At 39.0% G+C, this 23701-nt stretch overlaps 3 protein-coding genes and 1 pseudogene across 4 annotated transcripts; 2 read left to right on the forward strand and 2 right to left on the reverse strand.

The window, feature by feature from the left end:
- The first annotated feature begins 2955 nt into the window (after positions 1-2955).
- On the forward strand, positions 2956-5730 carry LOC116304823 (uncharacterized). The gene is made up of 2 exons (XM_031714613.2): positions 2956-3241; positions 4526-5730. Exons 1-2 carry the CDS (start codon positions 2960-2962, stop codon positions 4613-4615), a joined length of 372 nt encoding a protein of 123 aa, XP_031570473.1. The 5' UTR covers positions 2956-2959; the 3' UTR covers positions 4616-5730.
- Positions 5731-7847: 2117 nt separating this feature from the next.
- On the forward strand, positions 7848-11791 carry LOC116304825 (uncharacterized). 2 transcript variants are annotated; one of them, XM_031714614.1, is made up of 3 exons: positions 7848-8068; positions 8941-8989; positions 9685-11791. In XM_031714614.1, the coding sequence occupies exons 2-3, from the start codon at positions 8954-8956 to the stop codon at positions 11560-11562; spliced, it is 1914 nt and encodes a 637-aa protein (XP_031570474.1). In that variant the 5' UTR covers positions 7848-8068; positions 8941-8953; the 3' UTR covers positions 11563-11791. The 2 variants fall into 2 exon arrangements, with proteins under 2 accessions (XP_031570474.1, XP_031570475.1); XM_031714615.1 differs by lacking the exon at positions 7848-8068 and adding an exon at positions 8409-8482.
- Positions 11792-11918: 127 nt separating this feature from the next.
- LOC116304824 (uncharacterized) lies at positions 11919-14835 on the reverse strand (annotated as a pseudogene).
- Positions 14836-15300: 465 nt separating this feature from the next.
- On the reverse strand, positions 15301-21817 carry LOC148909980 (uncharacterized). Its single transcript, XM_089032489.1, has 2 exons — positions 20345-21817; positions 15301-20270 (listed from the first exon to the last, which is right to left on the reverse strand). Exons 1-2 carry the CDS (start codon positions 21691-21693, stop codon positions 15638-15640), a joined length of 5982 nt encoding a protein of 1993 aa, XP_088888615.1. The 5' UTR covers positions 21694-21817; the 3' UTR covers positions 15301-15637.
- Between the last annotated feature and the right edge of the window lie 1884 nt (positions 21818-23701).

Consider the following 23701-nt stretch of genomic DNA (forward strand, 5'->3'; position numbering starts at 1 on the left):
ATATTTGCTCAGTTCACAGTGTAAATAAATAGTTTCATCCGAAACAAATGTAGGAGCCGTGACCATTGAAGGTCAAGATAAGTAGTAATGTAAATCAACACGCATAACGCAACGCTTTATGTTTATCGTCCCGATCGACCGATTATCTTGTATATTTAGTTTTTGAGCTCGTAGGTCGAATGTTTGCTGGAATAAAACACACAGCCCGCCTTTGAAATTAAAAACAGAGAAAGTGTTTTCAAATAAATCTTTTTCAATTATACTCTATACTTGACTCAGTTGACTCTATCGAAGTCGTAGTCGAAGTCGTCTTTCGTATTAATTGAATCGAAGTTCAGACAATTAATTCATCACAGAAATCGCTTTCAAACTCAACAAAATAGCGAAGAACTAGGTGTTAAAAGGAAAATAAAAAGGACGATTACTCATCTTACTAGATAAATTGAGTATTCAAAATATTAAATCGAGCGAAGTATTTGGAATCCTTTGAGAATGTCAACAAGCTGAGGGCACAGGAAGACCAATCTAAATATTCGAAAAGTGCAACAAGTATCCACGAGTTCGCCTAAGGGCCTTTGATTGCCTATCCGGACCGACCATAGGACGGCAAATAACGTTTTTCCCCCTTATTTTTTTACTTGTTTTTGTAATCGTGTTGTTTTGTTGTTTAGCGGCAAAGTTTACCGGTGAGCGAGCGCGGGCAGATACATGTACTGACAAAATACCGCCCGCTCAAACAGCCAATCAGAACGCACGCGTTTTTAGGATAACGGACCGGAAAAAAATAAAAAGTTTTTATTTATAAACTAATAGCTTAAATACACATGGTAACGATATTTTCACATGTGAAAATATCAGTTTTTCGAAAAGGAGAAATATGGGTATTATAATTGAAATTGCTTTTTTCGTTTCTCGCTCAACAATGCTCATAGTAAACAAAGTGCTCATAATTCAAGGAAAATGTGGGTGGCCCAAACCAGATGGCAAGTTAGAAATGAAAACTGCTTATCGTAAGACAAGATTTTACGCCCCCTTCTCACTCGAAACTAGTTTTCATATCACGAAAGGTCCCACGAAAAGGCCATTTATACTCCGTGAATCGTTTCTCAGTTGACTGTTCAATATCTTCCCCTCGCTTCCGCTATTTTTTAAAAAACTACCCCTCTTTTCGATAGTGACAAAGTTAACTCCCACAACTATGTTCTCAAAGAGAACTTCTTTGAGCGCTTTATTGATCTAAAGTTTTCTGAAAATTCTAAGCCACGAGCATCAATCATTTTTCTCTACAGTACAAAAAGTGCTGTTCGTTGGCAAATTTGCATCTTAATTTTCTGTGAAAATTTTTGTTTTTTATTCGTTTGTGAATCTAAAAAGACTTTGGAATATAGAGTTTTTGTGAAAATATTGTGATTTTCGGCGATTGAATTGAGCTACATTCGTATTGGTTTACTTTCAATGTACATCAATAAACTTATGCAAAAGTTAAACCAACAAAAACATCTCTCATGCAGTGTTTCTTGTTTTATTTTTCTCCGAGGCAAGTACAGTTTGCATTAAAAATGACCCGAAGCTATTTATATCAAAAAAAATAAGTATCAAGCAGTGTATGAAAACAAAATAAATGTAACAGAAAATAAAAACGAAATTCAAATAGATGGAAAAATAGCAAGGCTAAAAATGATTTGAAACAGAATCAACGAGAAGTGCATGGGATTTAAGTTTGGATTTATTACTCGCGGCTTTGATTAAATGTTTAATGTCAACAGCTTCAATGACTTTAAATGAGAAAAAGTTAAAAAAAATGAGGCTCGCGAACTTCTTTACTCCAATAACCGATTGTTTGTCAATTCTAATTTGGTTGAAGTGAGAGATCAAGTTTTTGAGCCGGAGCAATCCGCTTTTTTGCCAGGTTTAATGGTAATATGACGTGTTTTTCAAAGATTTTTTTAAATTGAGCTATTAAATTAAACTTAAGATCGAAGCTGTAGCGTTTGATTTTATAGTCTTTTGACGGTCTTGTGACCAGGCTTCAATTAGAAAAACGACTTCTTTTTTTATATTTTTACGTGCATGCCATCTGGCTTTGGTTATGGAGAGTGGAACCTTTATTTGGATGGGGTGGCCCATTTAGTTAAAAGCTGTTATCCAGAGGGGCCCTGTATTATTATTATGATGATAAAATATATGCTATATACATACAAAGAGATCGTATAAGAAAACTATACTGAAACTGTCACAATATACATACAAAGTGAAAATTGATAAAGAAAATTATATAAAGATATAAAAGAAAAAATGGCTGCCGAAAGCTTACAATTCCGAGTTTGGTATTTTGAACGCAATTAACTGGTTGTCCTGTTCCTTTAATTGTAATGAACGTAGCCGTGGGGCGGCGGTGGCGGAGACGTTATACCAACACAAGTCAAGTCATTTCATCCCAAAAATATTGGACACAAAGAAAACTGGATGAAAACAACCGACAGGAAGACAAATTACTGATGAATAAATATAAGATTGGCTATGTTTAGACAAAAAAGTGAATATATTATCGATTTTAAATGAGCTATTCAAAGCTCGGAGTAGGATTTTAGGTTTTTTGTTTTTGTTTTTTTCCCGCAAACCGCCGTTTCCAAAACAAGATTATTTCTCAATAGCCAATAAAGATGGAATAAAAATTTATATCAAGAGACATATAAATTAAGGAAAATCGTTCAAAAGATTCCTATCGGCGCTTTGTTTAGGCCAAGATAACAGGTGCGGTAAATAGAGTCTATTGGAAAATTTACCGCTTTGAAAACTGATGAAGAGAACAATGGATCGTGGGCATGTGCAACGGAAGTGATATTTTCCTTAATTGCTTTCTTAAAATAGATTTTGATGACTATCAAGTCCTTATAAATGCGCATGTTCGAGATTAGCTATGACGTCAATGCAAATGAGTTTTTCTAGGGGATAAAATATGGTGCAGTGTGCCTATCCTCAAACGACCTTCAACGATTTACTGAGTGAAAAAGCCTTGGATTTTGTCTTGGATTGCAATCACATTTCTCTGAAAATGTCGAAAACATTTAACCAGAGCGATAACTTCAACTCTCTCAACGAGTCTGCTTCGAGGAATGTCGAAGGGCGAAGGCATTCTGGGTTTTGTGTGCCCTCGATTTTGATTGAAGATTGGAGTGAGGTTAACTTCGAAGAAACTCTGGCTTCTTCTTCTTCTCGAGGTGCCCCGACAGCTCTCAAGGTTAGTGTTGGTCAGGTTTTCTTTACTGTTGCAACACCTTATCTTTGGCACATTTTAACATTTGCGAGCATGCATTTTGTGTTAAATTTCTCAGTTTCCATGACCTCGTTTTTTTCATTATCCTTTGTTGTTTATTTTATGCGTATTTTCGTTATTGTTTTTAATGTCGTCGTTAGTGATACATAATGATAAAAGGGTAAATTTTACACCGTGAAAAGATGAAAAAACTTACTGACGTTTGGGACGCTAGTCCTTCGTCGGAGTTGCTCTTTTACTCCGACGAAGGACTAGCGTCCGAAACGTCAGTAAATTTTTTCATCTTTTCACGGTGTATAATTTACCCTTTTATCATTATTGTTTCATTAGAAACACCGACGCAGCTCACACTAGTTTTTAGCTAGTTATCTCTTCTTAGTCATATTTAGTTTTTTTCAGTCTTTCCTTTCCCTTTCGCTTTCCCTTTTTCTTTTTCTTTTGTTTCCTTTGATTTTCGTTTTTCCCCATTCACTATCACCACTATCAGCATTGCACCATATGCCATAACACCTTAGCGTGACTGTCATTCCGATCCATGATACATGCACTTACCCACGTACGTGCTTTTAAGATAATCCATTTTTCATCAAAATTTTTAAAAAGAAGTTAATGATGGAGAGAAGTAAGGATGTTCATTGACATCAATTTGTATTGTTGAGTGATGTTTTAGTAAATTACTATACTGAACTGACTTCCTTTTTAACTAACATTTTGAATACCATGCAGTCTATCCTCCTTTTCATTGGAGGTTTTTGAGGCAAATGCGTTTTTTCGGCCCAATTAACACGGAAGACAAAAAATAATATTGGTTCTGATGTCAAGGATTATAAAACAACCCGGAAAAGCTGAAAATAATAAAGGCCTAAACCTAAAAGGCTATTTAAATAGAGACTAATTCCTGACGTAACCTTTATAATTTACGATTTTGTTTCAAAATCCCGAAAGATCCATTTCACACGGCAGTGTGCTTGGTGTTTGCTAATCTTGATTTTGCCTCATTTTGTTTATTATTCTCATTTCCGTTCGAGATAGTAAGAGGAGCGATCTATGAGAAATCGTAATTTACTCGAAAAAAATTTCCCGCGCTTTGGGAATGCCGCGTTTGCAAAGTTTTTCCCGCGATTTGTCATCGGTATCCGATCACAACACTTTTTAAATCCACATTGAATCAATCTAAAGTTATTAATCAATTTATTTTAAGTACCCTGATACATTTTTTTATTAATTTGTACAATTTTTTTCTTCTAGGGTTTGGTTGAACCACTCCGCTCCTGTAACCGCCAAATGTGTCCTCAAGCAGTATTGCAAGACTGCAAGTCACTCTGCCAAACCGTATAGACTAGATTATTATTTTATCAGAAGATAGACAGAAAGACTGTGTACTCTAACGTTATCAGGCGATATATAATCAGAAGGGCTGTATACCAATACTAGTCGTGTAAACAGAAGAAAACGCGGACTGGCTGACAAAAGGACCAGCGAATTCATCTCTCACATCTAGGATTTTTTGTTCAACTTGAGCGACTGGCCGTCTAGGAGCTTTGGCTCTATTTTGACAAAAGCCCGTAATGATTTAAGGATTTCCTTTTACAAATATAGAAGTGATTCAGAAAAGCAAAATTTCAATTGAGTGGGAAACATGTACACCGTATTTAGGCGTGTCAGTCAGTGAATGACATCAATATTCGTCCGTCGCTTTTTTAATCAAAGCCATTTGAATGTCATAGTTCAGTTCCTCGATTTTCCTGCTCAATGAAATCTTCTCAATCAGCAATTTACTATATTTTTTGACTTGTTTTTCTTCAAATTAGTGCAGATGAACGGGAAGTCAGAAGTCAGGGAACCCGAATTTGAAAAAAAATATATATATATGTCAAATGTCGATCAGAAAATCATATATCTAAAGCCAGAGGACGAGTAGAGCTTTGTTGAGATATTTGTACTAAAGTCTAGCTCCCTCAAACCTCAAACACTAGAACTCACAAACCTCCGTATTTATAGTGAAAAACCTTTTCTAATCCACGCGTTAAGCTTTGGTACTGCAAGCTTTTCATGTGAAAAAATACAGTGTTATCAATGCGGTTTGAGAGTAGTTACGTATTTGTAGGAAAATTTCAAAGCCTACCACTATCTGTATAAACGAAGCTTAGCAATTATACTTCATCATAAGAAAAAGATTAGCGTCGTAAATATATAGATTATTAGCAACTTAAAACCAAAATTTTATGTATTGTTCATTGCCATCTTATCGCCTTTTCAATAAAACTATTACTAACTAGATAAAGCATATCAACTAAAGCGAGAAACAAAAAGGTCGCTATAAATAAACCGAACTGATTTATTTATCATTGTGATCTCATAGGAAGTTATTGTGAACGTCACACAGAAATATCCAGACTCTGTACATATCTTTGTGAAATCAAATATTTATGAATAAAACCACGTATTTTGTATACGTATATATATAGTACATTTTAAGAGAAAGAGAACGAAAGGGAAGAAAGAAAGGGAGAAAGGGAAGAAAGGAGAGAAAAAAGGGAAAGTATGGAAAGAAAAGACAGAATTTTCCGACTATCCTATAGCACGCACTCTACATTCGATATTGCGTAGCAAGTTTCGTTCAGTCCGTTTGGAAATGATTAATGCATCAAATTAGTTTTCAATTCTAGGCACTGAAAAGATTTTCTGTCATATTATACTTTGTTTCCCAGCTGTTGTCACGGCATTTTGTCCAAATTCTCTCTATTAGTACGTAGCATGACTCTTCGTACGTCAGTACTGTAGTTTGAATTTAATCAAAAATAGAAATTCAAGTTGAAAATAGCTTTCAAGAAGATTAAGAAGGAGGATGACAAACGAATGAATGACTCAGGAAGAAGAAAATCGAGACTGAATAATTTGCCACTATCTTTGAAAAATGCCTATTACTTTGATTAAACTTTTCGCCAATAACTACTCTCACGTACCAACCCCGAATCAAATATCGTAAAGTTCTATTCACAAATTACGTGCGCTCAATATTGTACGAAACTATTTATCAGCTAGGAGAAGTAAATATTGCGAAGTGACTATTTTATTATCGTCCCTCGTTGACGTCGCTTCATTTTAATGGCTTCCCTGCAATTCACTGGCTTCCTTATTAATATAAAGTGCTCACGCCAGAACATTCTGTCAGTTAAAAAGAAAATCCATAAATATCGTATTATCAGGCTAAAAACCATTGAGGCTATGAACGACTATTAAATTGATAGTATTCAGCTAATCTGTTCAAAGCTATTAAAACGTTTCCTGTAAATAATGAATAGCGAAATTCAATATTGCTCCCCTAGTACATCTTTGCGGTAAATTTATTCTTTCCATTCTATTTTTTCAATATTAGAAAGAAAAATTGCTAGCTTCTATAAAGAAAATTACGAAGGTAAAAACAGACTCAATCTCTAACTTCGTCTAATGGGAGTGATCACGTGATTGCGCTCAGCAAATCAACTTCCTTCTCAACGCTCACTAAAAAGATGACATTGGAAGATGGACAATAAAGTGCCTACAAATATAGCTGGGAAAAAAATTTAATAAACTAGTTTGAACTATACCTCGAAAAATAATATGAGAAAAACAATAATCATAAAATTATAAATTTTGCTCACCTTGACCAAAAAAGTTTTTTTCTATCATTGATCAATAACCTACTTCAGATGCATACATGAGTAGATTAGAATTGGAAAAAAGATGCATATGAGGGATAAGGGAAGTAAAGGAGCAGAATAAGCCTCATGCCTGGCCTTCTCTGTTGAGAGAGAGAGGTCTGGAGACAAGTGAAGAGCTCCCTCCTACCAAACTCGCTTAGATTAAACCACGACCACAGTAACCATACCCCAGGGTACAGTAACCACGGTAAAAAAGCAGAAATTTATATTAAACGTTAATGAAAAATTTTCAAATGAAAGGCTGCCAAAACTTTACCATAGGAATTAAACCCAAGCTTTCTGTCCCCGTTCATTATTGACAGGTCTTTTGTGCTGGAAACTTTCGAATCGTAGGATATAACTTTAAACAGGTCTGAGATGGAAAAAATAGCTAGAATGGCTTAAGAAACTTGAGTAAATTTTGCATCAGCCCGAATTCTTCGATTGCACGTTACGTCATCGCGGCCATGTTGGTGCCATTTAACGATAGATTTTTCATTAGTATCCGTCATTAATGATCCCACAATGGCCGCCTTGTTTTTATCTTTTGACTCTCTTGGGAATGCTTGCAACCCATCGATAAGGCATGTCATCCAACGTGGTAGTTCGCGTTTGATGAACCGCGCGCGTCGCGTCCTGTTCGCGCTCAAAATTATAGCACACAAAGCTGCACGCCTCGGTTGTGGCGCCAATTTGAATACCAAACAATAAAAGCGTTGGTTTTCAATACTCTTTGTCGACAGAATAGGATTTGTTTTTGTTTGCATAACACAAAGACCTTTAATTTTACTGTGATCTACTTGACAAAAACAAAACAAGAGGATTAAGATGAAGGATTAATACCATAAAACTATTCAATAACTAGAGTAGATATGAGTTTACCTTTGATAGGGCTTCCACGACGTTTTACAGGCCAAGAAATTCAAACCTTTGCATCAAAACTGACTCATTCAACTCTCTATTTCATTCCAAAGATTTCAGTCGATTCTTTAGTGTTCATGTTGGCGATCAATGGAAGTTACCTGAAAGAAAAAGACTAAATAGCCAACAAAGCGAGCATGCATTGAAGAGTTTGTTCGACGGTTGGTCAACACTGAAACAACCAAAAGTAAGTTGGATTTCTTAAAAACTATAATTTTGATAATTAATCATTACAAAAAATTCTCAATTTTATGTGCTTTGATTACGACATTATTGATATTATTGTCATTATTATCATTTTCTATTGATATATTCACTTTAGTTTGGCTTAGTTCTAGTTTGCGCTTCGTTGTTGCCATAGTAGTGTCACAGCTCACAGACACGCAACTTATGTTTTCTTTGTGGAAAAGTTTGAATTTCTTTTAAAACTTATGGACTTAAAATGTGTCTTCAATTTTGACTGACTGCCAGAATGTTTTTGAGTAATAAGAATATTCTTCCTGTCAAAGAAATTGGGTGAGCTCTGTTGCTTTTGTTCTTAATATTGCCTGCACGTTAATGGCTCAGTAGAGGTATGACCCAGTGCTTATTTTGTTATCAGGTACTGCAGAACTTTGTGAACTTTGTCCTTTCTTGTTTTTTCTCTATCTTACATTTAAATCATATGTACTTTAGTCTAAAAATTTTCAATTAGTTGAAAATAACGTCGCATGAATTGGCATAACATCAAAGTGGCTTTCAATTGTTTTTCTTGGCTTCGACCATATATACACTATTAACTGAAGCTTAAAGCATGGAAAAACGCTAAAACACAAGTTAAATCCCGTTAATTTTTATCATCAGTCTTCACATTTAAAGCACCTGATTTCCACTGACGAAATCAGTGCCACTGATTTGATGATAGGTATTATTAACTATGATTTGGTCAAGAAAAAAAACCTGTTTACCGTTCCCCTCTATCATCTATGGTTTTTAAAACATTCCAGGAAAAATTGATATTGTAACGTTGCAGCACGCGTAAGAATATTACACTGAATATTATTTTGTCTCTTCATCTAGAATCAATCATACCATGTTGAAAAGAATCAGGAAGATAAGCAAACAAAAGGTAAAGATTGCTGTCTTATTAGACTCTGATTGTTTAGAGAAGTTCTTAGAATGATTGACTTTAACAGCTATTTTTGCTAAAGTGGTTGCTAATTGAATATAGCGCACAGTGGATTCTCCTGGTTAAGTAACCTTGATTAGCCTTGAAATCAGTTCTTCACAGAAAATCACTAAATGACTGTTCTCGGATTCCTGTATTTCTGGTGGCAAATAACCAATACTTTTCCATCGTAGCGCTTTTTTTGTATCTTTTTTAGATATGAATAAATAATTAAATAAAAATATCTTTTAAAGAGTCTAGCTTCATTACGATCGATATCTCATATGGAGCAGCCGAGCTTTCGTTCATCAGAGCTTGAGGAATAGCTTACGGTACATCTCGAGTGCATTGTGCTTGCTCCTGCTCTAAACTGAGAACGAAAGCACCCGAAGATATCATGAACAAAAAATTGAAGTCGCTGAAAATAGAACCATGTTCTGAATTAGAAAATAAAATGAAAAGAAACATAAGTAAAAACACGAATAACAACAACAACAACAAAATACTTGGGTTGCCCTCCATAGTGTTTCATATCATCACTTAGACTGAAGTGAAATGTTTTCTCTTTAGCTAAGAACAGAGGGAAAAAATAGATCACACTTTATTGTGGATAAGACACACTAGGTGCTAATGTGACATCATCCTTGTGTACTTAGGCTAGTGGCAAAGAACAAGAGGAGATGGCCAAAAGCAAGGACAAGGCCGCGGGAAACAGCCTTGATGACACGATGACAGCTTTGCTAAGCGAAAGAGACAGCTTACTAGAAGAAGTGAAGAAACTAAAAGAACAATTACAGAATGAAAATGTTCGCTACGCAGAGCTGAAATCCCTCAAGACCCAACAAGTATGCGCACTGACTTTCAAACTGGCCAAAGCGATGCGAGATAAAGAGAGGGCAATTGAAGAAAACGACAGTCTGAAACAGGAGCTGCTAGACATCAGAAGTACAAGACAAGTGCGCGAAGAAAGTGTTTTGGAAAACCGGTCTGAGAGTGTGCCATTAGACGTGGTTGAAGTTAAACAAAACAGCATTCCTTTGGAAGAACCTCAGCTATACAGGAAAATAAATGACAGTGATAAAAACATTCCATGTGAAAAGATGTCCTGCTTCATCATCACCGGTGAACCAATACACAAAGAAAGATGCCAGAAAGGAGTCCAGGAAGAGGTAAAGCAAAACTTGGTGGAGAAGTCCGTTGTTGGTGGAGAACCAAGGGAACCCCCCGAAGATGCTTCGCAAGGAGATGAAAACAGCGATTGCAGCTCGAGTGACACTCTTTCCCTGAGCCAATGTTCTTTTAAATCGGATGAACAAAATACGAAGAAAAAAGTTATGGTCGAGTTTCGTAGAATTCAAAAAGAACTGCTTGACGTCAAGAAGAATATGTCCATGGTTCAAGGACTGAACGAGCGGCTCTCACGTGACCTGCAATCACTTGTTGATAAAAAGAATTCCCACCCTTTGGTTAGGTCACAGTCACTGCGTATGCGCAAGAATGGGTCGTCTGATTTCCCTCACGATAATGTCGATGGCAAACGAGAAAATTTGTTTGTTTTCCCTGTTACTGAAACGACTAAAAAGGATCAAGCGAAGACCACGCAAGATGCAAGTACAGAAACTGAAGTATGCGGCCTTGAACAAATTGATGGTTTACAAAAGAAAAACGAGTCCCAAGACGAAAGAATCGAACAATTAAATCAAGAGAGTTTGGAGGAAATCCCAGGTGATGGGCTCCCTGTTGAATTAGAATCAGCTGACTGTGCACGAAGTAAAGATGGCGATGACAAGGAAATACAGGCCAACGTGATCGAGGTACGAAAGCAATTGGAAAAAGCAATGAAAGAGCTGGAAGAACTTCGAGCCGACAACAAAGAAATGAAAAAGAAAATCAACAACATTGCGTTCGCGACAGACCACGGTGACTTTCTGCGCAAGACTACGCAGTTCACTGGTGCTCTCTTGAAAGAAATGAGGGAGAGAGAACAGAAGATCGAACGAAAGACGTCGAGAACCACGCCAAAGGTCAAACAACCTCCATTGAGTGTCCTGGGTACACGATTGAACGAGATCACAAAAACAGTGGATGACATGACAAAGCCAGACTCCACCCTTTCATCCCTTGAGTCTGTCTGCGTAACTTCAACTGTAGAGTCTGCTTTGATGACAGAGCCTATCCCAAGACCGCACTCCGCTGGTCTGCCAACGACGCATATCTTTTCCAGGCAAGTCGATGCAAAAGTTAAACCTCTCCCTGAACCTAAAAAAAGGCGTTTCACGACGGGAAAACTTGGAGAGCCATCGCTTGCATATCGACACGTTGGACTTATTAGCAACGATGGTGGACTGAAAAGATTAATGGAGCCTTTGGCAAAGGAATGGAGATCAACAGAGACCTTGTCTCCTCGTCATAGCTTTAGTGGTCCCCTCGGATACAAGGACTATATTCAAAGACACATTGTTATGTCTTCAAATGCTATTGCTAAAATACGAGATCTGACCCCTGAGGAGCTCAATGGACATATCGTATACTAATGCTAAAACATTTCGTACATGCGCCCGCACTCTTAGCAGTATGTATAATATTATTACTTACCGCTGACCAAATGTATTCATGATTGAATGTATTCCATAAACACTGATTTGAATTCATTTTGAATGAAAGTAGTTCAGTTCTAAATTTATCTATAATACTTTCCTTTTTCCATTTGTTTCGAATCATATATAACCGAAAAATCAAAAGCATGTAAATATACCTTATTTTTATATATTAAAAGAAATCGTTTTCGGAAAAAGTTCAAAAAAGTACGCATTGTTTTGACTGATATCGCCTGACTTGAAGTCATGTTTTTTTCCGGTTTTCATTTATTGTAAATAGAGGAAGGAAAAGAATCGTAACATACATTGAAACTGTACACCGTTTGGGATCCCTATGCCATTTACACATATTGATCTTTGGAGTAAGACCGGTGGGATCCCTGTGTTATTTATGCAAGGATCCACACACAATCATTAGAGTAAGAATTCACCCCGGTCAGTTTGCCGTTTCTGATTGCCAAGTATTTTTTGCCATAATTAGCATACAAGACGACAGCCCTTTCGCCATTGCTGGAATGCTCGTCTGCCTTCAATATCCATTCCTCCGCGCCGTAATGTTGACCTTTGGTGTAAGTGTAATCCCCATTTGCATCGTACCCTGTTGGATTAAAAAATAACCAATCATAAGTCTGTATTATGATTACGTGCTAATCCTGGTTTAGAAGAGCCAATCACAAGGTATATATTGATTCTCGATTGATCACGTGATAAATTTTGAATACCAAATTACAGCTCTGCATTTAAATCACCTGATGAAATAGAAAAAGCAAAGCCCGATTGCAAACAAAGACAATATTTATCGCAACCACGTGACCACGATTTCCTATCACGTGATAACTTTTAAAAAACAAATCACAACTAATTTAAATCACGTGATAAGATTTTATAAAAAAGCGAAGTCCAATCGAACAAAATCACGTGATAGTAGTTTTCTTACCCAAGTAACCATTGGTTGCATAGTTCTTGTAAAACACGATGCCCGATTCTTTTTTGCCTTTTTCTTCCACCCAGTAACTGGTGTCCTCTGGGGTATCCCTTAGCACCAGGGTACTACGATTACCGCTGGCTGGATGAAACTTGACCTGACCTTAGAAACAACAGGTACAAAAACGTTATTTATGATCAAAACCACTCTAATAATGATCAAAACCAAGCTTGGGCGTAATGTTTTCTCATTTCTTCAGACCATGTGTCATTCCCTAGAGGATCCTTTCTTTGTTTAACGGTTGTGCATGAGAAGACACATAAATATGGATGCCATCCAAACAAAGAATCTTATGCTCAAGAGAGTAAAGCATGCGATATCTGAAATAGGACAAACACTGCATCCAAGTTAAAGAGGTCAATAAATTAAAACAGAGAATAAACAGAGAATAAACTTACCAGACTCGGCCAAGAACTTCCCAAGCAGTTTATGACGGAAAGCTCGCCCTGGCTTCTTCTTGACCACCGTCTTGGGAGCCTCGGCTGGGACATGGGCCACAGCCTCTTTCTGCTCGGCTTCAGAAATGCTCACATCTTCTTCTGCTGCCTGCATGACTTCGTTGGCCAGAGATTCAATACTCTTGTTGAAGTTATTGGGATCCCTGAAAACAGCAGGCATTGTAGAAATAAATGTAAAAGCCCGGACCCGCGATGCAACGTCGCCTCCTGCATGTAACTGGGTTTTTGAGGGATGTCACACGTAGCGACTTCCTTGCAACATCGTATTAGATTTGTCGAAGTCACGTGCAACAGTTGCACCGTGGACACACGCTGCGATTTCTCCGTTACAAGCAACGTCGCGAGCAAAGACGCATCGTTTGTCCGGGTCTTAATTCTCTACCCTCATGAATTCTTGCTAAGTTATTTTCATCGACGAATAACACAGGTCTGAAAAGATGAAAATAATGCTAAGCAAAGCAGAATTAAGAGTTTGTTATCTGCGCTCCATTATATTGTTGTTCATTACTTTTTCTCTGTAGATTAAGTTGTGGACTCGCGTTGTGGACAGTGTCGTACCGTGATCGTGCCGGATGGCTTTGTGTCTTAGCATTTTGATCGTGAGCAATTGCTGGGTGACCGTGCGTCTGTCTGTTTCTACCCACCTGAAATCAATCCACAGTGCCCCGGCTGTTATAACACCCAGCCATCCTTTGCTTTGTAGCCTTTCTCGCACATGACGGGCACGACAGGAACATCCTGAGCGTCTGCGTAATTCAATTCCTTTTTACAATTTTTTGATTCCTGATATCATGAAAAGTAAAAACTTGTGAGAAGACCTTTTTAGCTTCGTTGTTTGTTGTGCACATTTCAGACCATGTGATGTCACTCTTGGGAGTTGATTCTTTCATGTGTATTTGAACATGTTGGTCATAAAAGAACAATGGAATGTCATGTGATGTAATTTGCATACAAAGCTAAAAAAGTCTAGGATAATGCGCTGATCACTTTGAACGAGGGCGGTACATTATGCACGCTAGCAGTATTCCGAATTTTCTAACGACCATTCCGAATTTTCTAACGAAATATCGATGCTTCGTTAGGAAGCAGAGAAGAGTCTGTGTACGAGAATAGGGAATCTTCGTCCAGTGAACAAAGAATTAAATTATTAATTACAGCTTAGGTGATCGCCATCGGCTGGGCTTAAAGGTTATAGTTACCGAGTATTTAGTTGTCATAAAACAGCACACAACAGCAGCGTTGTCGACACCTTCGGCCATGCTAGAAAAAAGTTAATTATAAAATGAATTGTTTACGATATATCTTATTTCGGCGTGGAGCAACGCTTTTCCATTTCAGACCACGTGTCATTCCCTAGAGTATCATTTCTTTGTTTAAGGGTCGTGACATGAGAAGACACATGAATATGGATACGACTCAAACAAAGAAACTTATTCTCAAGATAATAAAACGTGATCTTAAACGGAGTAACATTTCACCCGAAGGTAAAGAGGTCTTGGAAGTGCATTTTATGGACAAAATAGACGCCATCTTTAAAATATGTCAGCAGCCCCACAAAGCGTTGTAATACAAACTCGACCAAGTTTTCTCCTCAACCTCGAAATAACCAACAAGTTTTCTATCTGCTAACCTTTCATTGATGTTTCCCTTCACTCCACCATAAATGTCCATCCACGTCTTTATCCCCTGTGCTCGAATCGCGTGGTATACTTTTTCTACCAACGACTGGTTGTCCCATTGATAGGACAGCATCACATGCTTCGACATGATGCAAAATATTTCCTGTGGGGGAGGGAGTGGAAGAATTGAATCTTAAAAAATCCTAATACAATATACCCGATAGGGATGATTCACGGTGTACATTTTCACACGATGACCAAAAGCTCGAAGTGATCAGAGTTTGATTGTTCTGACTGTAATTCAGCGTTGGAAGCCATTACAAATTAACATGAATAATAAATTAAATCCCTTGGTGTTGTAAGTTTGGCTTACAGAAAACATAAAAATCGGTATCGAAAGTTTATTGTAAAGCCGTTATCACCAGCTTAGTTTATTTAACTATGATGTCAAATTTTCGGCCATCGTTAGATAACTCGATTACTGATAAAAAATAGTTTAAAATATAACTGCTGAAACTTTAAGACTCTTTAAGCCCGTGAATAAATTATTTGTCTAAATATTCAAACCATCCTTTAATCGACCATGGGCGTCTAAAAAAAGTCATGTGTGACGTTGTTTGCGTTCGGCGAGCGGTTTGATCGACGAATAACACCTTTCTGATCAACAATCTTAAACTTTACTTTAACCTTTTCTTGTTTACATCGATTTACATTGATCAACAATAAAAAAGGGATCACAAATGGGAATCAAAGGGATCATAAAGGATCATAAAGGGTCATAAAGGATCATAAAGGTTCGACCATTTGCCCGCCAACCTCCCTTCTCTCCGCTCTCGACCATGTGCTTCTATCCCATAATTTCACTCCACAGGTAACCCATTAACATGGCTCCCCAAAAATAAACATATTTTTTACAACAATAACAACAATGTCAATTTTTTATCAGTTCTTCATGGCTCCTCGTCGGGGATTCCCGGTTCTTCCTGTTCAGCTTCTAGGAGGAGGACCAACTTAGCAATTGGTCGATCCAGCGTTGAACCCTTGGAAGTACGAACCGTTACTGATCTGACGAAACCTTGATCATCCGAATGTGTAGTTATCACTTTAGCTAAAGGCCACTGACTTCGGGATGTGTCGCTGTCCTTTACTAGTACTATGTCTCCACTAACAAAGTTACGTCTCTTCCGTTGCCACTTGGGTCTTGCTTGTATGTTCTGCAGGTATTCTGTTTTCCATCTGCTCCAGAATTGATCCGTCAGATGTTGCACTCGTCGCCACCTCTTTCTGCAATACATATCCTCTGTTTGGAACTTGCCGGGTGGTGGTAAGACGATCTTTGACTTTCCGGTTAACAGCATACTTGGAGACAGCGGTATTGGAGACAGTGGATCGTTGATCGTGTCTACGGTGAGGGGACGACTATTTATAACTGCTTCAGCTTCACAAATAAATGTAGTAAGTGATTCTTCATCGAGTCTTGATCCATGTTCCTTCATCAGGGCTGCTAAGATGTTCCGAACTGACCGAATTTGTCTTTCCCAAGCTCCACCGAAATGACTGGCAGTGGGAGGGTTCTTGATCCAATCAATATCATTCTTTAGGAGTTCAGATCTAATCTTGTCGTCATCCATTTCGTCGATCGCTTTTTTCAACTCGTTCTCTGCTCCAACAAGATTGGTTCCTTGATCACTGTACAACTGTCTGATAGGACCTCTTCTTGCGACAAATCGGCGCAACGCTTGTATAAAAGAATCTGCATCCAACGAATGGGCTACTTCAATGTGTACTGCTCTACTGGATAGGCACGTAAATAATGCTCCATATCTCTTTACTTCTTTGCGTCCGATCTTGATATACCACGGCCCAAAATAATCCACGGCAGAATTAGTAAATGGTGGTGCGGCTTGCAGACGTGCATCAGGTAGGTCTGCCATCTTCTGCTCACCTACATTTCCGCGTAGGAAGCGACATCTCACACATTTGGCAAGCAAACTTCTAATCGCGTGGCCGCCACTGACAACCCAGTATCCGTTTGCACGTAGTTCGTTTAATGTGATGCCTCTTCCACTATGCTGTGTTCCTTCGTGATAATGGCGAATAATCAACGTTGTAACATGTCCCGACTTTGGGAGTATGATAGGATTTCTTATAGCATCATCTACTGCCGCTCTTCTGAGTCGCCCACCGACTCTGAGTATTCCGTTGGAATCCAAGTAGGGGTCTAACTTGTAGAGTGTACTAGACCTCATGACTGACTTCTTATCTTTGTCCAGTTTTCGACTTTCGCCTTTCGCTCGCGTTTCTATGTCCTTTAGCAATGATATGTCCTTTTCAAAGGCACTTGCTTGCGTAAGCTTGATAATTTCTGTTTCGGCTTGCTTCAAATCGCTCACTGTGACAGGACTACAACTCTGTTGGCGGTCTTCCTTTATGATGTTCTTTAACTGTTGTTTGTACTTTAGGCACCAGGCCACTACTGCTCTTGCTCTTGTCCACTTTGAGAATCTTTCTAGACGCTGTAGCACATTGCTCCTTTCTTGAACACGGTTAGCATGCACTATGACTTTCTTGACTTCTGGATTGTCATCATCCAGCTGGAGTTTACATGATGGCTGTTGAGGCCATTGTTCTTGTGACTGCCAAAGGAACTCCGGTCCACGAATCCATTTTGACTGCTCGACAAATTTTCTTGGCATCAGTCCTCTCGAACCTTCATCTGCTGGGTTCGAGGCAGACTCAACAAATCTCCAGCTGCCTGGGGACGTGAGATCTCTGATATTCTGCACCCGATTTGCTACATATACATGAAAACGTCGCGCTTCGTTACTTATGAAGCTCAACACTACTTGACTATCAGACCAGTAGAACTCTTCGAGACTTTCGTATTCTAGTTCTTTCTTTAGTGCATCAGCTACCTTTACTGATGTTGTGGCTGCTGCCAGCTCTAGCCTTGGGATGCTTACAGCTTTCTTTGGTGACACTCGTGCCTTGCCTGCCACGAGTGCACAGTGTATCTTGTTGTGTTCATCCACTAATCTTATGTATGAACACTGTCCATAACCTTTCGTTGACGCATCCGACAGGCTGTGGAGCTGTGCCGAGACGACTTTACCAAAATCTGGAGCCTTAAAGCATCTTGGTATGTTGAGCTGATCAAGACATGCAAGCTGACCTCTCCATTTGTTCCAACGCGTTTGGATGTCTTCGGGTACTGGTTCATCCCAGCTACATTCTTGACAAATGTCTTGAAGGATCTGCTTTCCGATTAGCACAACGGGGGCTATAAACCCCAGTGGGTCGTAAATTGAACTCAGAGTAGATAAGATACCTCTTCTTGTACAAGGTTGATTCTTTAGTTCAATTCTAAACTCGAAGGTATCCGACTCTATGCACCAGTGTAGGCCTAACGCTCTTTCTATCGGGAGCCTTTCTCGACAGAGGTCTAGATCCTTGACGTTGTCCGCTCGGTGTTCTTTTGGCACTGATTCTAAGACTTTGCGACTATTGCTTACGAACTTAGTGAGATTAAATCCGCCTCTTGCGCACAGTGCCTTGACATCTTGCAACAACTTGATTGCCTTTTCCTCGTTTTCAACTGACTTCAAGGCATCGTCGACGTAAAAGTTCTTTCTTAGGGTGTCTACTGCCTCTTTTCCGAATTCTCTCGCATTATCTTCTGCTGTGCGTCTCAATGCGAAGTTGGAACAACCCGGTGATGAGACACCGCCAAAAAGGTGGACTGTCATATAGTATTCTTCTGGTCGATTGTTGAGATTCCCGTCAGGCCACCACATGAAACGCAGGAAATCTCGATCTTGATCGTTGACTCTGACTTGGTAGAACATTTTCTCTATATCACCCATAAACGCGATCTTCTCCATTCTGAACCTCGTCAGCACACCTATCATCTGATTCGTCAAGTTTGGACCTTGCAACAGATTGTCGTTTATGGATTCCCCTTGGTATTTGGCGGAACAATCAAATACCACACGAATCTTCTGTGGTTTCTGTGGGTGATATATCCCGTGATGGGGTATATACCAAACCTTGCCAACAGGAGTCTTTAATCTTTCAGGTGCAACCTTGACTGCATGTCCCTTGTCTATGAGGTTTGACATGAACGCTGTATAATCATCATGATACCTTTTATCTGTCAGTAGTCTCTTCTTTAGACTGTTCAAACGTTGCAACGCTTGCTCACGATTATTTGGAAGTTGAACGTTCTCACTCGTGAATGGGAGGGGCATTTCATAGTGATTGTCCTCACAGAGTCTAATTCCTTCTTCTGCCATCTTGATGAATCTGCGATCTTCCTGTGACATGCCTGTTCCACTTTCTCTTTCTGAGAAATCTACTTCGAACATTCGTGATACTGCTTGAGGGGTTATCAATTCCTTGGATGCTCTTTCTATGGTTATGTAGCCTCTCTCCGCAATAGAATCATCAGCTTCCTTTACTTGTATTCTATTACAATTGACTGAGGCCTTACCCCTGCTGCACACCGGACCGTTCACGTACCAACCTAGCAGAGACCGTACAGCGTAAGGACCGTCTTCATTTCCATGTATTACTTCTCTTGGCCGTACTGCGCTTGGGCAATTTAGTCCGATAAGGAGACCTACTTCTAGGTTTTCCATATAAGCAGGTATAAGTTCTGTCATGTTTAGCAGATGAGGCCATTCGTAGCCAATTTCCGGTCTTGGAATTTCTGCTCGATCTACAGGAATCTCCTTTCGAACGTAAGTTCTCGGTAGGCTTGCCTCTGCATCTCTTTGCGTGAAGTGAACTGCCACGAGGCCGTCTACAGCTTTCGTTTCAATCTCTTGACTACCATGTAGGGTGCCCAACAGTATGGTGGTTTCACTTCCAACCATGCCTAACTTCTGTAACGTCTCCGCCTTGACAAAGGTGCCGCCACTAGCATTATCGAGAAGAGCATAAACTTGAATTCTCTTATCAGGATTGTTCCTGTGATATAGCCACACTGGTACTATGCCCATACTCACTGGAATGTCACCTGCTTCCGTTACCTCACAGATTGCGGTACACGCGTTATTGACTTTGCCTTCAGTCTTGGGTTCGTTGCTCTGTGATGACACTTCGCTGCTCTTACTATCTTTATCGCCTTCACTGCCTTTGACACTCGTGTTCTTGGAAGATCCTTGAAGTGATGGTTTCCAATCGTAATCATGTAATGAAGTGGGATGCTTCCTGTTGCAGACCTTGCACGATCTCTTTCGTTTACAGTACTTCGAGGTGTGTCCATTGTTGTAGCAACCGTAACACAAGTTCTTTTCTTTGATAAAGTTCCTTCTGTCAACTAGACATTTTGCCTTGAATGCTGGACATTCATCTATGTCATGTAAGCTGGAACAAAACAAACAACTACTACCAGTGTTCATTACTTTAGCACTGTTGTCAACTAAAGATACGTTTGTAGCGAAACTTGAACCTTTACTTCTTTGAATCTTTCTTCCACCAATGGTTGGCCTTTCCCTTCGCGGTTCCTGCACTTTAACGGTATCCTCTGAGTAGATAGGATCTGTGGCTAGATCGGCTTGTTCGGCTACAATTCCACGAAGTCTGCAAATTCGGCTATCCTTGACTGTGCATTGGCTATTCTGTTGGACTTTTCACACCACTTTACACGAAGATACCTTGGTAACTTCTCCCACAACTGACGCAGGACATGGGTTGTGTTTAGATCACTCATGTAGGCAATGCCTATCATTGCATTTCGTGCTTGTTCTAATGCAATAGAAAATTGCTGTAAACTAGCCCCGTCATTTGGTTTTACTGCAGGCCAATTGCAAAGCTTTGCAATGTATGCACTTGCTATCTTGAAAGGATTTCCAAAGTGTTTCTTTAGTAATTGCTTGGCTACCTTGTACGAGTCTTCTGACTTGATTTGCATGCATCCCTTTATTAGCTCTTTAGCCTTACCATCTGTATACTGTTCCAAAAAGTATAAGCATTCAATGGGGCTCTCTACCTTTGATTCTATTAGTGTTTCAAAGGCTCTAATAAATGCTGGATATTCCATTACATCCCCTGCGAATATGGGTGGCTTGTGTGAGGGTAACTGACTTCTGGTTTGATGCTTCACAATTAGTTCTGATAACTCATTCTGCTTTCTTTGTACTTCAATGAAGCTCTCTTGGGCGCTTTCATAAGCTTTGTGATCAAAATTGTCAGCTGTTTGTACTACTGCTGGGGTGCTCGTCCACCCTTTCATTGTGTGAGGGGATCTGGGGACCCACCCTGAGGCTGGTGGATGCAAAGATGAGCCTTCACTCAATTGATGTGCTACTATTGGGGTAACAATTGACGATGTGACATTAGCTACAAATGGTGCAGGGTTATTCTGCGATTCGCCAGATATTATTTGACTTGTATTGTTATTCCCGGCCAAAGAACTTGAGGAGGATGTGACAGTGCGTGGCATTTCTTTAGTTGCTATGGCAGCTGAGGAGATTTCAGCTGGATTGTCATTCTTGTAGCACTCATTCCTACCCTCACTTCTCACATGTTCATTCTCGTACTCTTCATAGATTCTTTCTTCTGTCTTAGCTTCTGCTAGCTCTTGCTTTAGCTGGAGCTCCTCAGTCGCTATTTGCAAAGCTTGTTTTTCCTTTAGGAAAGCTGCCTTAATTTCTAACGCTGCTGCTTTAGCTTTAGCTTCAATCAACTTTGCTCTGGTCGCTGAGGAAGCGCGAGAACGGCGAGAACCTTGAGAAATTCGAGACTGTGTTTCGACAAAATTTGCATATTTCTCTTTCACACTGTTTTGGAAATCTACAACGCTTTGCTTGAAATGAAATATTTCCTTATCATGAATACCATGCCATTCTTGGGCCAAATCAATGTCATGTTCGTCTTCTAATATCTCAATATAACGTTCGTGGACTTCTTGAAACTTAATAACTAGCTGGTCAAAATATCCCATCTCTATTTGTACGATTCTTTCGTTTTCAAGGTTAGATAACAATGGCTTGATTTTGTTCATCTGTCTGGTAATATTCGACAACGCGTACTTACGATTCTCCTTGCGTTTTTGTGTCTCAAATTCTTTACCTTTAGCTGTCGGAATCCTTTCTCTGGCACCAGTACAATTTTCTGCAGTCAAATCGCCTTCCTTTTTTACCCATTGAACCGTTGAAATCCATTTCGTTGTTGTTCTCCGGGTGCTGTAGCGGCGAAATGACGACTGGCGAATTCGACATAAATTCGGTTGGAAGCGTTGGAATATTAACTGCTAAACTATTCATTAGACCAAGAAGACCAAATTCTTGAAATTCGTTCTCTATATTATCCATTTCTGCTGTCCATCGGTTGATCCTTCGCTTGGAGGCTGAACTCTCTGGTCGAACTGTGACGTTGTTTGCGTTCGGCGAGCGGTTTGATCGACGAATAACACCTTTCTGATCAACAATCTTAAACTTTACTTTAACCTTTTCTTGTTTACATCGATTTACATTGATCAACAATAAAAAAGGGATCACAAATGGGAATCAAAGGGATCATAAAGGATCATAAAGGGTCATAAAGGATCATAAAGGTTCGACCATTTGCCCGCCAACCTCCCTTCTCTCCGCTCTCGACCATGTGCTTCTATCCCATAATTTCACTCCACAGGTAACCATTAACATCATGATCTCGAGGTTCGTCAGATAATAGTTGCTGTTCGGTCGATATATCTTTTCTCATCTCAGTAAACTTATATATTTTGCACAATATGAGTTAGAAGTTGGTCGAAGATATATTTAGCTTCCATTACCTCGAGCAATAAGAAATTTTCTGAGTTAGGTACTTGAATAAGTAAACTGTAGTTCATACTTACCAATATCACAGGTGAAGGAAAGGAGGACGAAAAATGACGGTCGAAATAAGGCTGTGTAATGTAGAAGATGAAGAAGTGTTTCGCTTCCCCCTCCTGCTGCAAACGAATATGTAATATGCAGCTGCCCAAAAGTATTTTATGCTTGATTTGAAGTTTTGTATTGGAGAATGAAAAAAATTAACATTACAATAATATTCATTTATATTCATCTCCGTAATCTATAATTGCAACCTGAAAATCTGGAATTTGGACCGATTGGAAATAGGATGCGACAGAATGTAAAGTAAACAAACAACAAAATCGTGCGTTTAAAAAAGATCAAGGGTTACGTTTTGCAAATTCAATAATCCATTTTTTCATACTTCAAATAATGATATATAGTCAAAAAGAGCTTCATATTTGATGCAAAAAATTCAAAAAGAAAGTTAGTGAAGCTTTTCTTTGCCCGAAATGCATATGAACAGAATGGAATTTTACTAAAATTTGTCTGTACTTAATTTCCCGATATATTTTCTTCTGTATTGACAGTTACAGCAACATGCAGGCTACATGCGACAAAACTTTATTAACCAAACTTTTTAGAAGTAATGGCTGGTATATACAGATGAATCGAAAGCTGTTACATTGCCATGGAGAGGAATGTAATGTTGCATGTTGCATGTTGCATGTTGCATGTTGCATGTTGCATGTTGCATGTTGCATGTTGCATGTTGCATGTTGCATGTTGCATGTTGCATGTTGCATGACAAGCCCGAGTTGCACTATGGGTGAATTCAAACAGTGAAAAGTCACACCAACATGAAATTTCCCCCAACTTATTTTCCGGCATTAATTCTTTCCTGTTGACATTAATATTATTTACATTTAACAATTATTCGCCGAAGGCGAAGTAAATATCGGGGAATATTTACCGCCGGACACGAGTCTTCGAGCGGCGAGGTAAATATTCTCCGATATTCACTGAGGCTGAGGCAAATAATTGTTTTAGTATAAATACACAGGTGATTCTTTCAAAAAGAGGGAAAAAAGAAGATAAAAGATATTTTTTCCGGTAACAGCAACAAAGCGGCTGGCCGCCATTTTGGATTATCGCTGGAGGTGATTATCGTGTGATAGTGCGAGTTTCTCGACCAATCAGCGCGCGAGATTTTCAATAATCACCAGTGTATTTTTA

Source organism: Actinia tenebrosa, unplaced genomic scaffold (genome assembly GCF_029948245.1).
Source record: "Actinia tenebrosa isolate PJP-AT-01 unplaced genomic scaffold, QUT_ActTen_1.0 PGA_scaffold1__47_contigs__length_23844297, whole genome shotgun sequence".
Taxonomy (NCBI): Eukaryota; Metazoa; Cnidaria; class Anthozoa; order Actiniaria; family Actiniidae; genus Actinia; species Actinia tenebrosa.